The 16,762-nt window shown below is 33.7% G+C and overlaps 1 protein-coding gene across 17 annotated transcripts; it reads right to left on the bottom strand.

Moving 5' to 3' along the window:
- Nucleotides 1-1,901: 1,901 nt before the first annotated feature.
- Nucleotides 1,902-7,079, bottom strand: LOC130745458 (uncharacterized). Of its 17 annotated transcripts, none has more exons than XR_009021773.1 (9): nt 6,505-7,079; nt 6,318-6,390; nt 6,028-6,172; nt 4,910-5,054; nt 4,575-4,698; nt 3,283-3,351; nt 3,003-3,106; nt 2,856-2,910; nt 1,902-2,267 (listed from the first exon to the last, which is right to left on the bottom strand). XR_009021773.1 is itself a non-coding variant. In XM_057597739.1 (9 exons), the coding sequence occupies exons 5-9, from the start codon at nt 4,632-4,634 to the stop codon at nt 2,261-2,263; spliced, it is 306 nt and encodes a 101-aa protein (XP_057453722.1). In that variant the 5' UTR covers nt 4,635-4,655; nt 4,910-5,054; nt 6,028-6,172; nt 6,318-6,390; nt 6,505-7,073; the 3' UTR covers nt 1,902-2,260. The 17 variants fall into 17 exon arrangements, 8 of the variants coding, with proteins under 8 accessions (XP_057453722.1, XP_057453723.1, XP_057453721.1 ...); XR_009021769.1 differs by having other exon boundaries at nt 3,190-3,351; nt 4,625-4,698; XR_009021768.1 differs by having other exon boundaries at nt 3,003-3,153; nt 6,505-7,078.
- Between the last annotated feature and the right edge of the window lie 9,683 nt (nt 7,080-16,762).

The raw sequence follows: 16,762 nt of genomic DNA, 5'->3' as shown, positions 1-16,762 counted from the left end.
TAATTGAAACCTCTTCAGAACTACCCATGTTAGGAATTAGACACTACTCGTGTATGTTGTAAATGCTGCTAGTATTGATGTAATCTTTTGAAGAAACATAAAATAAAAAATGAAGTTGAACGAGTCTTGTCAGAATTTTGCTTCTTGTACATATGCATAAGTGAAACAAAGCGAGGTAGTGAAAGAATTTGAGTTAGAAATTTGAAAGAGTACGAAGGAGAAATGGGAAAGGAAAAAGGAGATGAGGAGAAAAATAACTTCTCCTACCACTCCGACCCCAAGGTTCTCCGAGACATGGGTGTTGTTTTCATCGTTCGGGAGTGGAACCCCAGTGAAGATGACAATTGTGTGGTGGATGTGAAGGCGGTCTAGGAGATGAGCAGGTTTTTTTCTTTGTTATAGGAGATGAGGAGGCTGATGGGACTTGAAGAAGATGAACCATTTTAAGGAATTTGCTTATTGAGACCACATTCCGAACCAAATATGTGCTATGGGTGGCGGCTATCATGGGGGTGGTGATCACACAACCATGAGTCACACCCTTTCAGCTACGGAGTGCACGTTCATGGGGATATTGATGACCTTGTCCATGGTGGAAGCGTTGTCGGGCGTGGTTAAAGTGAAGGTGGTTGTGGTGGTGGGAGGGTTTGAAGGTTATTGTTTCAAGCTTTGTTTAGATTAGGAGAAGAAGACGAAATGGAGCATAAGGGAGGAGGAGGAATGATATATTCATTGTTTGTGTAGTTAAAAATAGGATGAAATTCAATGGTATGCACTAGTGATTATACCCGTGCGATGCACGGGCTCTAAATCATTGATTTCGTAGAAAAAAATTACGATTAATTTAATTCAACCATGATTCCTTATTTTATTATTATTCGGATCCCATCATATACAACATATATTTATATTTTTTATTTTTTAAATTTAAAATTTAAAATTAAATCAATGCTCTAACTAAAAAATATTATACTTTCTCTCTCTTACTTTTTCTTTTCTTCCTATCTCTCTCATCCTCCACCTCTTTCCACCTCAAAAATGAGGTGTGGACAAATAATTATCCTTAATTAATATCTATCAATATAATTTAAAATTATTTAATTGATATTTAAATTCGGGTAAAGATGTCCGAAGGAGACGCAAAACCAGCTTTACCTGGTCAAAACTGAGTACACAAACTGGAAATAAATTGCACGACTTCAGCCTAGAACACTTGAGCACACCACAATTTAGGTTCGATGGAATTCAACTTTAAAGGTAGTGTTATCTGGCATTATAAAAAAGAGCAATTCATCCCCAGCGCGAAATCTCGGCGCCTTGCAGAATTTATACCAGCCTTCACAAAAAACACCCTGCCGAGGCCTGTCTGTGGCCCATTTGATTGTCCATTCCTCTGTGTTCCCATGAGGCAATATCATGTTTACTTATTGAAAACGGTGCTGGAGATGGTGAGTAACAACACCAGCAAGAATATGCTACAAAAAAAATACTTAACTCGTGCATACGGAGGTTAAATCTTTCCATCAAAAAAAAATTGTATCAAATGTAGAACAAAAAATGATTAAATTTATGTATACAGTTAAACAATAATATACATGTTAGTTGTAATACAATTAATCAATAATTTAATTTGTCGTTGTATTGTAAAGGAAAATTTATTGTTCATGAATCCATTATCGTGGGTCTAATAGGCAGTAATAGGATCTATTGAGATTAATAAGCCCACATTTACATGACAAAATGGCTAAATCACAAAAGGCCAAGAAGCCAAGGCAAGTTTAGTTAAGGGGTATCAATAGCATGTATATAGACTTATCAAAAGAAGAGTCAAATTCAGACATTCATTGCTCTGTCACAATAATGTTCATATTAGTTGTGAGTAAGATTTCATGATGCATACATTTTTATTTAAAATCAAGCAACCGTTTGTGGGAGTTGGAAAAAAAAATGCTCCAAAGTACATATATTGGGATTTTAATACAAAATAAGGGAAAAAATGATTAATTAATTGTGTTTTTTACATAAAGATAAATGAGTACAAATATATACTTGGCTCACATTTCTTCATTTTTTCCATTCTCTCTCAAACGAAAACTGCTCAATTTCTTCTTGTGATGCTACTTCCATCTCCTTCAATTCCACATGCTACTTCTTGCTGATACTAATTTCTAATCCTCCTTCAATTCCTTCTTGTGATGCTAGTTCCATCTCCTTCAATTCAACATGCTACTTCTTGCTGATGCTAATTTCTTCTTCTCCTTCAATTCCTGCAAAAGATTTAATCACCAGATTTATTAGTCTCATAAAGAGAGAACCCGTATTTAAAATTTACAAACAACATTCTGATAAGCATAAAGCATATTTTTTGCACACCATAAACCATAAATAGATGGGTTCAACAAAAGTGGATTTTTGCACATCACAGTGTAGGTATATAGATTCTAATAAAAAAGAACAAAGGTAAATTAGCGGTCACTAAAACAAAGGGTGTTTTTGCATGACAATTATTAACACAAATGGATTCAGCACACAAAAAATTCTAACAAACCAATACAGAAGAGGATAAAGATCAAGCAGAATTTGGTTTCATACTTAATCCTAACATATTTTCTTAAAAAATCAAAGTTTTAAAACTTTAATTGTGCATAAGGGTGACAAATTTGAATTGTCCATAAGGGGGCGAGGTGTCCAGTGAAAATCTCACATAGAGGATCCATCCCCATCTCCATCTATAGAAGTCTTTTTAATGTTAGAATCTAAATGGCCCCTTATTTGGGAAGAAAACTAATACAATTGCCTATTTCCATTTTAAACTATGTTAGATAGGAGTAAACTAATCAATGAACAAATCATACCGGGAAATTCCTAGAAAAGAACAGAAAGTTCTCCAATGATATAAAACCACCACCCCTGCCAAATATATCCAAATAGAAATCATTAGAAGCAATTAGTAAGAATGAAGAAAAGATTTGGCAGTGAAAAACCATGAGGACAATATCTACCTAAATATGTTGATGGATCCTTGCCTTGCCATCCCATTTCCTTCCACTGCTCAGATATCAAGCCATGGAGTTTTTCTTCAGGAAATGCAGCATTCCATAAAGCCCTAAGTGCATCCTAAATATGTAAATTACAGTCTTAAGACATGGAAGACTACACATACAGTAATAAGCCATGGTCAGGACATACAGCTGGGTACATAGGTTGAAGTCTTTGATATATACATCACAATTGTTGCCATATTGCTAATGTAGACTTGAAAAATATTGATAAAATCAATACCTGGTGCTGAACTATAGAACTATCATATGGAACATCTATACGTTTCTGTAGCCTCTGCAAGCTTTCCTCCTGAGGATTGGAAATTTCAATAAGGAAATTTGATGTTGCATAATTATAAAAATAGTGATTAATAGAAGGTGCTCCAGAATTTGATATGGAGCTCAAGTTTCTTGGCACCCAAAACATAATTAGACAACAATTGATTAGTTGTTAGGACAAAACCCCTGACTTAGTTTGGATAGGGGAGGACCATGTGCTGGGAAAACCGACCATTCAGAATGTTTATTCCACAAAAGTAACCACAAGGCCAATGGAATTGCAATGTAGGGCAGTTACTGTGTGAAGGAGAATTAAATAACAGAATCTATAGTCAGAAGGGAAGTTAGTTATGTTTCTATCTAAATTACAGTATAGGATAGGAGAAGTTATGTTTAGAGTATTTTGTAAGTCTAGAAATATTATCTATAGAAGCCTTGGCTCTGGAATATGCTACTAAACAGTGTAATCAATGAAACTTCCCCTATAATCAGAATTAGTGTTCTATCATTGGTCCAAATCAAAAGGAAGGAATTTGGAGCCTGATGTTAGTGTGGTTTAATCATGACTTCTGAGATAGGTTGCATGGATCTGTTTTGAAGAGTTAGAGGATAGAATTGAGGCAAGATTGCAGGCAAGTATAGAAGAGAAGTATCTGCTTAACCCGTGGATGCACGGAGGTTAAATCTTTCAATCATAAAAAAATTGTCACCCTTATGCACAATTAAAATTTGTCTTTCAAGCAGGCTAGTATCTTCTTAAAACTTTAAATGTCATCCTTATGCACAATTAGCCGCAGACTAAAAAAAAGTCTTCTCTTGCTTCATGTCGAATTTAAAGCTTCAAGCATTTTTCTCCAGAATCAGGTAGTTGGAGAAATAATAAAACCTGATATAAACCATTTTTGCTGGTAGAAAAGAACGCCAAGAGAGGAATAAAAAAACAGCAAAGAAAGGGACTACAACTATTTTAAAGAAACACCAAATATATATCATTAATAGATAAATATCCAACAGGTGCACAACACAACTCTAGGAAAAAAATCTTATCATGATAACTTAAACATTTAAGCTTAAACATGATAAGATACACTGAAATTTCCTTATTTTGAGCACTAAAAAGATCCCACAAAACTATATGTCCATAGCAGGTCTAAGGTCAGCATATTCCCTTTAAATGTCCAAGCATTTTGCTCTAACCAGAAACACCAGAACTGCTAATAAATCACACAGAAATAAATATCCAAATCTTTTTACCTGCAAAAATCTCTCCAGAAAAAAAGTCTCAGTGTTATAAGGACACTCACCAGCATTCATGGTCCTAAGTTAGTTAGCTAACTGAAACAAAATCACCATCCTTGTTCAAAAACCAGTCAACTATCTGAAAAAGAAGCACATGATAAAAACTTGAGGCAACACTCTTGATAGTGCAAAACACTTTTCAAGGAAACTGAGTGTATGGGCTAAACTCTTTAACACTTAATAAATAATCAAAGTCCATCAAGAAATAAATGATTCAAAACCCATCATTTAAAAAAATCAGGATATATCATATGGCAAAGTTTAGTCAAATACACATTAAAATGTCTTACACAGACAGCTCATTCAAGTGGTGTTGTGATTGGGAGCTCTCAAAACATAGATCTCAGTCAAGCATCCATTTCAAAATCCAGGGGGTAATTGGAGGATCCACAACAAATGTTTCATCTCCTCTTAAAGTTGCATAGCTTATTGTACCTGCCAGAGAAGGTGGCGAAAATTCAATACTATTCGTATTTAAAATATTCATTTCATACAGCAATTCACTTTGGTATTGTAATGAGAATCGTGAAAGAGGAACTCTGGATGATCCTTCAAGAACCTAAAAACAGAGAGGCACCAAGAGCAAATTATGAGAATCAAAAGGACACATTGAAGGAGACTTTGAAAGCCACAATGCATAAGTAGAAAAGTGGAAACAACACATCATATATTCCTAGTTCACCAAGACACATAAGTGTAGCAGTGTAGCTCATTGAATAAAGTTTCAAGGTGATCCTACAATGTTACAACATTCATCATTGCTGCAAAACTGAACAACAATGAATAACAACAGGGAAATATAGCATTGTACAAATCCCAACTTTGAACATCCACCGTTCATAAAATAATTGTCCAGGGAATCAAAAATGAGGACCACAGGCCCTCATAATTCATGGCTTGGCTAGTCAAACATAAACCAAAAGGTATATCAAAGAAAGTTCAAAGTAAAATCCAACATATTTAGATTCCAGAAACAATAGGATGAGTCTAGCATTTTATAAACAATATATGGGAAAGACACAAATGAAGAAGAATTAGCAGTAATAACTTGAATGATGTAAAATACTTATACACATAATAGAAACTTGATTAGAGATTTCAACTGGAGCAGAGTCAGGTGATTACATGGATAGCCAAGCGATACATAAACGATGCAACAAAAATGATAAGGGTAAACTTAGACAGCAAATGGAAGGTCTAGAACACGAAAATATGACAAAACACAAAGACATCCAATAGGACCACTACTAAATCTTTTAAGCTACGTGACCAATAGCAACATCAACAACACTGAAATTAGCATCATCAAACTTAATCTTGAGAATATCTCCAGCTTGAAGGCTATGCATGGCACAAAACCGTGAATTAGCAATTAATTTTGGGCATTAGCCTATGAATTGTAAAGTACCTATGTAAAGTTCCAACCAATTAAATTGAACAGAATGGTTTCTTCCAAACAATAATTCTGGTCCTAGCTGCCTGCCAAGTCTTGGAGGCATCTCCCCTGTGAGCATGTTGCTTTCCAACTACACCAAACTGGCATAAAATCATTCCTGTACATTAGTACATAGCAGGATCAGATTACAGTTTTCATCAAAGGATCAAATCACAGATTTTCTTTATTATAAAAATTCTTATAGGAATGCCTAGTTCAGTAAAAATATCACACCCAGAAAAAATTACTTATCTCATGCTCACCTTTTTTTCATCTTATGCTTTATTTTCCTTTGATGAAGAATCAGCTACTATTTCTCTTTCTCCGGATTCAATTCTTATACACATAAGAAGCTCATATAAGCTTCTCCCCAAAATTGATTTCAGCGGTATAATTGTAGAAGAGTTTCCAAATATAATATAGAACAGAAAAAACCATGAATTCCCATACCTTATAGCCACTAAACTCGGGTCAAGCTGGGTCTTAATCCTCACATTCTTGGACCCAGTGAGCTTCTGCACTTGCTTGGTGTTCGACGCAGACGGTTGGTTTGGAGAAATAGTCGAACACCTTAGGGGTCAGAAAAGAGGGTCTCGGCGGAGACGTTCATCTGGGCGCCGAGTAACCGCTGCCGGAGCGACGGATCAGAAAGCGTAGTAGAATTATCCGATCCAAGTGTGCCAGGGTATGAAACTCGATTCAATTTTTATAGCAAACATCATCAACCAATCTCAGATATTCAAGCTCAAGGAGAGGGGCAAATGCGGTAGAGGGAAGATTGCAGACTGCACAGGAGGAGATTGGTCGTACCTGGCTACCTGCCCTACTTTGCAGCTGTATCGGGTTCTCCTGCATAGGTATCAGAAAAACCGCTCCAAGACCCGACCCTTGACCCGGCTCTTGCGGGTTTTCTCTTATGAACAGTACCCAAAACCCTCTAGCTTTAGTTAGTTATAGATTCCATCATGTTCCAATAGTTTCCCTCACTTTTGTTCCTCCAAATTAGGGAGGAATGGGATGGAATCACAAGACTGATATCTTATCCAATTTTAAAAATACTAAGATACCCTTGTTAACTTCTCGCTCACACATTATGTAAGAACCATTTAATTCAACTGCACGATAACCCCAATGAAAGAAGGAGATCGTACTATCACTTTTGAATTTTGATGCTTGATCATAAAATTTCTTGGCAATCGTTAGTGATGATTGTGCCATTGTCATCCACCTTTAAATTTTCATCTTTGATGAGGAAGCCTAAACTTTGGTAGCATGTTCTTTAGGTATAAAAGCAAATTTCTTTAAGTTTCAGCCTTGCGACCATACTCCCCCGGAACCCAAAGACTTTAATTTCTCATAAGGTGCTGTGTAGTCCTAAAAGCAACATTTGCTACATATTTGCCTAGGGTTGCCTTGGAAAAATCATCCTTGGTGCATGAATTTTCAACTTTTCACATGGGAACTCTTGGTGGCACCATGGAAGCTTGGCCAGGAGCGCATCACCGGCAGAAAGGGATGATCCGACCCGTGCACATCAGAGGCGGACCGATCGACCCAATCCAAGGTCCAACTACGAGTTTCTTAACTGCAACAACTTAAATATACGCTATTGAAGCTGGAATTACCGTGGATGTTGGCACCGGACTTGCCCTCCAATGGATCCTGATTAAGGGATTTAGATTGTACTCATTCCAATTACTTGCATATTTGGGTGGTCCACATTCGACCAGCTTAACCCGCAGATAAATGGGCAGACTTGCAAGCCACTACCAAATTTTAAAATTAAATAAATTGAAATTTAACACTCAAAAAATACCGCTTAAGAAAAAGAAAAATAATAAATAATTGCAACATCCAAATCCAAATTGCATAGTCAAATGATAAATAATTTTTGGTTGACAAACCAATTTTACCTCGACCTCATGATAAAGTAGAAATGAGAGATATGATAGATGATGTAATAGAAATAAGAGAGATAAAAAGAAAATTGTGTGAAAATAAGATGGAAGAGAAATACGAGTTTGAATGAAGTTGTATAATGTGACATCTGGATTGGCTTGCAAGTTTAGATTGTTTGACTCGTTGTATAACATCTACGAGTCATATTTTTCATGATTTGTTTTCACTGTGATGAAATTTAGGATAATGTAATTAATTACCAGGAGATCTATTTGAGAATCAAAGCAAATATAAATTGTGAACGTTTATAAATTAGCAATAAATATTCATAAAAAAGTCTTCACCAGCAAGTAGATAGAATAGCTAGAAAAACAACATAGAAAAATAAAACTATTATAGTTCCGTAAAGGATATTATAATCAAGTTACTACTTATACTCTCAAGATTGAAAAGAAAATTCAATTGAAACCCTGCTAGATTTCCTTGGATATGCCAGTATCTCGCATTTAGCTGCTTCAAACATTCCTACACCTGAGCCTTGTAGTAGCCAATGTGGGAAAATAGTCATCTTCTCCAAGACTGTTGCATTTTCCAACACAAACTTTGCCAGCATAAGTTCAGAAGAAATCCCTATAAATTCTTTGAATTGTACATACTTGAGACTATGCTGAAAACATTCAGGTGCTGCTACAGAGATCAAGATACTTTTATACAAATAAGAATTTGACTGAAAAAGAAAAAAAAAGGTTATTACATAGCTAATTTATAAGCAAAGAATAAGAATAATTTGACATAACTTGAAGTTCAAATAAACTTACATTTTTTATCACTAAAGTCTTGAGATTTTTTGAATTCTTGAGTATATAATATAATGTTTCAGCTCCAACTCTCTCCACTTCTAAATGAACTAACCTTCCATATATAGGCAGGTTTGTGAAATAGTGATCATTTGGCCGTTGAAGAAACTGGATGAAAGCATAACATATCATGAAAAAATCATATATAGAGAGAGAAGTGTATTTCATTATATTATGTAATTAGTTTTTGTGTTTATTTTTGCATGTGTTTTTATTAATTAAGAAAGTCTCAAACAAAAGTTGTGGGAGAAACTGATTTCAACTTGGGGCTATAGTCTTGAACTATCATTGAAGATCAATTAAATAAACAACATCTACTATTACACATAATTATAGCTATTGAAGATAAAACTTAATTCGCATTGCAGAAATTTGATGGAACAAGTCCTTTACTTGCAAGGTATGAATTATGAGAATCACAACGGCTAGTCTAAAGAATTAACTACTTCCACTTATGGTAATTAAGCCATTGTGATTCTCATAATAAATTATGTATGTAGAAAAAATTAAAACTTGAACTAATCACCAATTTCCATACAATTTAGCTCCAAATTTGTGAAGTTATGAAATTAAAGGAGAAGGAATCATACCTTGCTAAGATTTAGTTTTATAGATTTAGCTTCATGGAAATGTCTGAGAAGCATATGCAACCCGATTCTTGTTTTTTGAATCGTCTCCTCATTACATTCATAAATAGAGATCTCCACGACCGAAGCTTTGAAAGCAGATGGAGAGTCTAATAGAATAAAATCATGCAACAGATGTCCATGATATGAAAATGTCAAAGGAGAAGCATAAATCTTAAAAAAAGAACCTTGGATGTCCGTTATTTCACTAGGAGATAGTGAACGGTCCAATATCATAAACGAAAAGCTTTCCAATATTGGAGCTTGTAGAATGATGTTGGACCATACACAATGTCGCGCTTCAAACACTTTGAGTGATGGGAAGTTTAGAACTATCTCATTGGAGTCATTAGGAGAAGACTTAAACATTCTGACCTTATGAAGCCTGAGCACTTGTAAATATTGAAGAGAGTAAAAGGAGGGGATTCTGATAGTGCAGATCATGTCGAGCACCAATTCCAAAAGAGAGCTACAATTGGACAGAGAGCGTGATGAGATGAACGCATGACCTATATTGTGGATATGAAGACTTCGGACTTTCTTTTTCAATACACATGATATCCATGTAGTAGTCACATATGGATCATAGTGTTGGTTGGATAACTTGAGAGAGAATTCCTCGATTGTTGAATTCTTTAGGTGAATAAGTACTCCATTAACAAAGTTCACAAACTTGGCCATATTTTCCTTATTTTTTCTCGCTTTGTTGTAGAATTCAAAGTCATCTACATCCACTCTTGTGACCGATGTCCATAGATCAATCCATTTTGTAGATAACAAACTAGTTTGAACTGCATCTTTAATTGGAAGTCGAGACAATATAGAGATCAAAATGCCTTCGGGAAGAGGACTAATCAAGTCTGGACCTTGAGGAAAACTTGATGAACTCACGATCTTGTTGATTAGAGTGATTGGATCCATGAGCAGTTCCTGTTTCATAAAAAAGTAACAGTGAGAGGGGAAGAGGATAGAAACCTAACTTAACCACAAGTATGAAAATACAATTCCTATAATCCGCACTTAAAATGTTGATAGAAAATTTACTCTGTTATCCTGATAGAAACTTGTAGAGAGAAAGTTAACAAGATCAAAGACAAAGTTTATGTGTATAGAGTGAACCTCATTGACAATGAATTATTATTGTTATATGTACAGTTGACAGCTCCAACCCAGTGAAGAGTTTAAGTAGCTGATTGTTGTTATATGTGTTTCTTGGGTTTGCCTCCTCTAAAGTGATTAATTTACTACGGGATAAAATAATATATTATAGACAATTAAGAAATCAGTGGTTGGGATTATAATCATATACTTGTAAATATATAACAAAATATTATTCTCGTAACTCTCAACCATTAGATTGATTCGTTTTTAGGGAAAATTCATCTAATTCAATTGCTTCTGTTTTTTAACTTCATCATCCAATCAGTTATGTTTTCTTAACCCGAATCAATCCGGTCCAATTTATTTCAATTTGGATTGGATTAGATTTCGGTTTTCCAAATAAAGTGTGAATATGGAAGTAAACTTAAATGATTTAGAAGTTTAATCATATTGTAAAACTTGTGGTCACTATTATATAGACAGTGTTGTCCATTCCAAGACTTCCTTTCATGTTTTTTACTTTCTAGTGCAAAATACTTTTATTAGATATTGAAAAACAAAAATAACATATCAACAAAATAACATATTCGATACTCAATATAAAACACAATCTGCAATATCAGATTCAATACTCAATATAAAACACATACTCATAGTTGCAACTTGTAGATAATAAACAAATGAAGCATAAAACAATCAAAGGACCAAGAAACTGTTAACATGGCATTTTTTCTTAGACCTAGATATTAAGGCCAATTGAGAAGTAGAACAAAAGTTGAGTTATATGTGTAAATAACGATAAGAATATGATAAGAAATCTTAGGATCAATGTGAAAAAGGCTTAAGCAATATCCAATTTCCTAACTAGAGAAGTTTTAAAAACAACAATAGAGACAATCATCTATTATTTTTTATTACTAACATATTTCGCTAAATATACCCGTAATCACAACATGCACACTCAACCCCAATTTCTTGTTTGCGATTTTTTTTTTTGAATCGAAATAAACAGACAACACACCCATATGAAACTAAAGGATTTCACAATGCTAAATCAAAGTACCATTAACAAAATAAGCCAAAGTTGCAAATGACTTGTTTACCTCCAATGGTAGCGAGTTACGAAAGCCTGTAACAATGATGTCGTCTAGAGAGAGAGACTCTGTGCAGAAAAGAGAGAAAGGCGTCGTGTGGAGAAGGGGTGGACGACGACGTTCTTCAACGGGAAGAAAGGTTGTGGTTAGATTTTGGCAGCGGTATAAGTCTCTTCGATGATTGATCTTCAGAGAGGAAAGCAGTCAATCACGGCTAGGGTTCGATGGAGGCATCTTTAGTCTTTACATTGGTGTTAAAAACACAAGGGCATTAATGGAAAACGTTTTGATAACTATGGGCTAAGATGTAATGCAAATATATACGATTTTTTTGGTTTAGTTTGGATTGGGCCGTTTTTGGGGATCAGAATTGAACACTGATCCAATCCAATTAGAAAACAACAATTTTCGATTTTCAGTTTTCGGTTTGTTCAATTTATGGTTTTTTGGATCGGTTTGAGCGGTTTAATTCAGTTTGGTTCGACTATGAACACACCTAACTAATATATCACTACAAATATATACAGAGGACAAATTGACACATGAATTGAAGATTTCATCTAGTTAGTCAACTTCACAAATTTATTGATAAATTGGTAAGTTTTATATTGAAATTATTATTTATCATATTCATTTAATAGCATAAAATAACTTATAGTATTAAAACATATATATAACACTGTTAATGTGTACTCATTTAATTTCTTTTTTTTTTAACCTTTTTAATTATATTTTCTTTAAAGGATACAACAATTTTTAAAATAATAATAGAGTCAAAAAGTTTACTAAAATAAAATAAAACAAAAACTGCATTACAAAAGTGGCTAATATAATAATAAATGTGTCGAGCTTTTATATATATATATATATATATATATATATATATATTAAAGTGGACTTGAAATTTTTTTAATAATAGAATTAATTATTAAATGAGGAAAAAATTAAATTCAATCAGAAATATTATATATTATAAAATTTTCATTATTAAAATATTAAATTCTAAGTTTCCGAAATAATATATATATATATATATATCAATATTAAACACTTAACAATAATATTGACTAATTACTTATTGAGTTTAAATATTCAAAATACATTTAATAATATTTAATACATAAAATTAATTATGGATCTTTGAAATTATAAAATCACTTAAAAAATAATTGTTAATAATTTTAACCAATAAAATATTAACTATTGACAATAAATTTGATAAAATCTTAAAAATATTAAAATAATGTTTTGAATCAGTTAATATTTAGTATCAAATACAATGTTGTTATATAATAAGTACTAATAAAATTGACTTGAAGATACAATAAGAAGAAAAATAATTCTGATTTGAGTTACTATTTATAAATTCATTTTATAATCCATATAATATTAGTAGAGTTGACTTGAAAATATTCCGATTAAATTCATTAAGATATATTATACACCCTCCGGTCACATATATAAGAAAAAAAGACATTTTAGATTCATTCATTTAATGAATGTATCTAACCATTAATAATGACTAGATACATTCATTAAATGAATGAACCTAAAATATATGTTTTGCTTATATATGTGACCGGAGGGTGTATGTAATAACTATATCATTGTTAAAATAATAAAGTGTTTTTTTACCAAAATGTTAATAGAGGTAATAATTAATAATAATTTTACTAAAAAATCTAAAATAATATATCAATATTGAACCATTTAATGGAGATAACGAATGTAAAATTTATTGAGTTTAAATATTCAAAATAAATTTAATACTATATAAATAACTATGAAGTTTTTAAATATTAAAATTACTTTAAAAATAATTATTAATAATTTGAACCTACAAATATTAATGATTAACGATAATTTTTTTTTATCACAACTATATTTATTATTATTTATTTAGAACCAAAAACTAGTTAACTTTTCAAAATAATTTTTTTTAAAAGCAAAAATGATATATAAGACGATAGTCAAGAATACATAACTCTGCCAAAAAAAAGGGAACAACTGTAAAACCAATGCCAACCCCAAAAAATGTCCACAAAGGAACACAAAAAGACCCTCCAGCACATACTAAACAATCAAACCAAATTACCACCATAGCTTTGCAAGCCATCATCAACCATAACTAGAGAGCCAGAGGAGGAAACGAAACCCAAGCCTGATAAAAAATAACGAGATAAATCACCCCACCAAAAAAATCATCAGAGAAGAAAATCCAATAAACCTGCAAAACAAGATTTAAAAAACAAACCTCCTCGACGGACAAAAAACATAACAACAAAATCCATGAAGGCCTCCCCCTCAAGACATTATTCCAACACCCCTAAGAAGTCTGGGCTGGAACTTGGAACAAAACAACCTCATATGTACAATCATACACCATGCCATGTTGTTTCCCAACACAGAGGGCATTTCTCACCATGGTCATAATACATTTAGAGTCCGATAACTCTGCCGATATAAGCATCAATCGATTCCCTTTATGTGCTTTTAGAGAAGCTGAGGTTTCTGTTACAACAAAGCCCTAAAACCTTCTTCTTTTTACCTCTCTTCTCAACTTTCAGGATGATATTACAATAGTTCACAGTTCACACTGCAGTTGAGGTTGCTATGAGCTTGCAACATCCCACTGATAGTTATAAAGAGTGACTCTCCCATGCATGATGGTGGCTCTCATCCTTTTGCTCATTTGCTTCAATTTATCCGGAAGTTACAGGAGGAGCATGAGACTATGTCTTTCCACCATACTTATAGGAAAGCTAAGTCTCTTATTGATTATTGGTTTGTATTTAGCCTATGATTTTCCTTCGGTACCCATTTGTTATAGGCTTTGGTTGAAGAATGTCATAGTCCGTTGTCTCAAAATACGATCGAGAGAAGTTGCATCCCCTACTCCCACTCATAGGTAGCTTGTTTTCTTTTTGGGGCTTGCCCCTCCTTGTAACTCAAAAAAATAACTTATATGAGTAAATGCTCACAAGGATGTACACGATGGTGTGAGTGTGTTTGAATGAAGTCAACAAACGTTATTACTTGCACGTTTGAAACTTGGAACCGGGATCACTAGGAAAACAACCTCATAAAATGTAAAGCCACGTAGAAATATCAGAAAAATAATTATGAGAATATTTCTATACTAGTATTAAACCCGTGCCATGCAAAACCAGCTAGAATACGAACGAGACAAATTTATATTATAAATATAAATTGAGCATACATGTCTATTATAAAAACATTCAAGTTTTAATCAAATCCTAGTAAAAATATCCTTACAAACTGCATTCGTTGTTGTTGAACATGCATTTTGTTGTTGCAAGAATCGTCATCCCTCGTTTACTTGTAATTCTTGAAAGCTTCAGATAAAATTAGTTATGAGTAAATAATGGTCTTTGAAGACATATGCCAATATGAGAAAGAGATTGTCCGTAACTCTTAATTATTGTCATTACAAAACATAATGATAATGAGAATTGCCTTATTTGAAATTTAAAAGTATAACCTGAGTCAGAAAGTATTATAGTCATCCTGGTTAGTAATATTTTAATTCCTACACATCTCTTTGTAAGAATTGTAGCTCCAATTATATTATTTCTAATATCATTTATCAGAATTCTTCGCATTACACAGACATTTTGGTTAATGTTTAGTATTTTATTCAAAATTTGATATGATTGAATTTAATTAAGATTATTAGTGACATATTTTTAGAGCACCATTTATTAAGTTTTGATAAAAAAAATATGATTGTTTAAAAAATTGTAGTAATTTAAGAAGAAAAAAACTCTCTAAAATATTGCCTAAGAATAAAACCTGATTTGAGCTATCATAATTAAAAAAATTCAGCAATTTAAAAACTAAATATCACTTAAATTTTTATCAACAAATAGTGGAAGTCTAATTTTTTTAGATCATAAAAATAAGGTCTTAATTTTTTAATGGAATGTAATAAATTGTAACAGTTAAAGTTTATGGGAGAGGCCAAAAGCTCCTTTTATGGCAGATTCCGACGAGTCAAGCGCGCAAGCAGGAGGATACCAGGTGGCGGACAGGGAATGCACGTCGGTTTCATCAACGACGGCAGCCAGGCTTGAAGCAGAGCAAGGCAATGAGTTTGCGTTGTTTGTTGATGGACTGGGATACCGAGTCCATTAACAAATGCAAACCTATACGTCAGGTTTTCTTCCAAATCATTAATAGGGATTTGGCTGCGAGATTGAGATTTTAATCACAACTTCAATGAGATTTAACTAGATTAGGATTTTGCATCTAATCTTAATCACTGGCCACCTAACTAATCGCATATTTGGGATTCAAATCAGTGTTGGGCCGCAAAAGGATAAACCGGGGATCATCACATTGGGCTTTGCATGAGCACACCAAAGTGGATTGGACACCACATCTTTCACCCAAAACTTTAAGGCAATGGGTATGGGTCCTCTCACTTATAAAGTGCTCATATCTCCTCTAACCATCCAATGTGGAACTTCTTTACTCACACTTGACATCCCAACAATCTCCCCCTCAAGTGTGAGTCCATCTCAAGCGCAAACCTCCAATTACTTGCACCGCCGTTGGATCTCCATCAACGGGACACGCCGCCTAGCCACCATTGCTAGGAAGACTTTCGACACAAGGAGTCATCACCATGATCACACTAACCATCGGCTTTGATACCACTTGTTGGGGAGAGTCACAGCGAGGACCCACGGGCCAAGGCCGAGAGGAGACACCAAGGAGATCTTGGACACCACATCTTAACCCAAAACCTTAAGGCATTAGGTTTATGGGTCCATCTCCTTATAAACTCTCCCTCGCACCTTGACTTCTCCGATGTGGGACTTGACTCTAACACTTGATTCCAACAATCAGGATTTTGACTACCATAGCAACACACTAGAAATACAACACTCAAAATATACACTACCGAAGGTAGGAACTACATCCAAATATAAAATATAAAATCAGAGTAATAGAAAAGCTCCTAATATTTCATACAATTGGACCTGGCATTGGCTTTGGATATGACATAAACACTGGTCATAGAATAACTGATAGAAACTGGATGTGAATACAAAGAACATTATAAGTCATAACAGAAGTCAATTACACCAGGGAATCGAGACATCTC

Source organism: Lotus japonicus, chromosome 3 (genome assembly GCF_012489685.1).
Source record: "Lotus japonicus ecotype B-129 chromosome 3, LjGifu_v1.2".
NCBI lineage: Eukaryota > Viridiplantae > Streptophyta > Magnoliopsida > Fabales > Fabaceae > Lotus > Lotus japonicus.
The sequence above is the reverse complement of the archived record's forward strand: the minus strand, read 5'-3'. Positions and strand labels throughout refer to the sequence as shown.

Excerpts from the sequence above, each read along its gene's own strand:
- LOC130745458 (XM_057597736.1), bottom strand. The coding sequence starts at position 3,468 with ATGTTTTGGGTGCCAAGAAACTTGAGCTCCATATCAAATTCTGGAGCA. Across the intron at positions 3,118-3,282 it reads GTTCTATAGTTCAGCACCAG|GATGCACTTAGGGCTTTATG; the intron begins GTATTGATTTTA and ends TTACATATTTAG. Across the intron at positions 2,911-3,002 it reads GGATCCATCAACATATTTAG|GGGTGGTGGTTTTATATCAT; the intron begins GTAGATATTGTC and ends TATATTTGGCAG.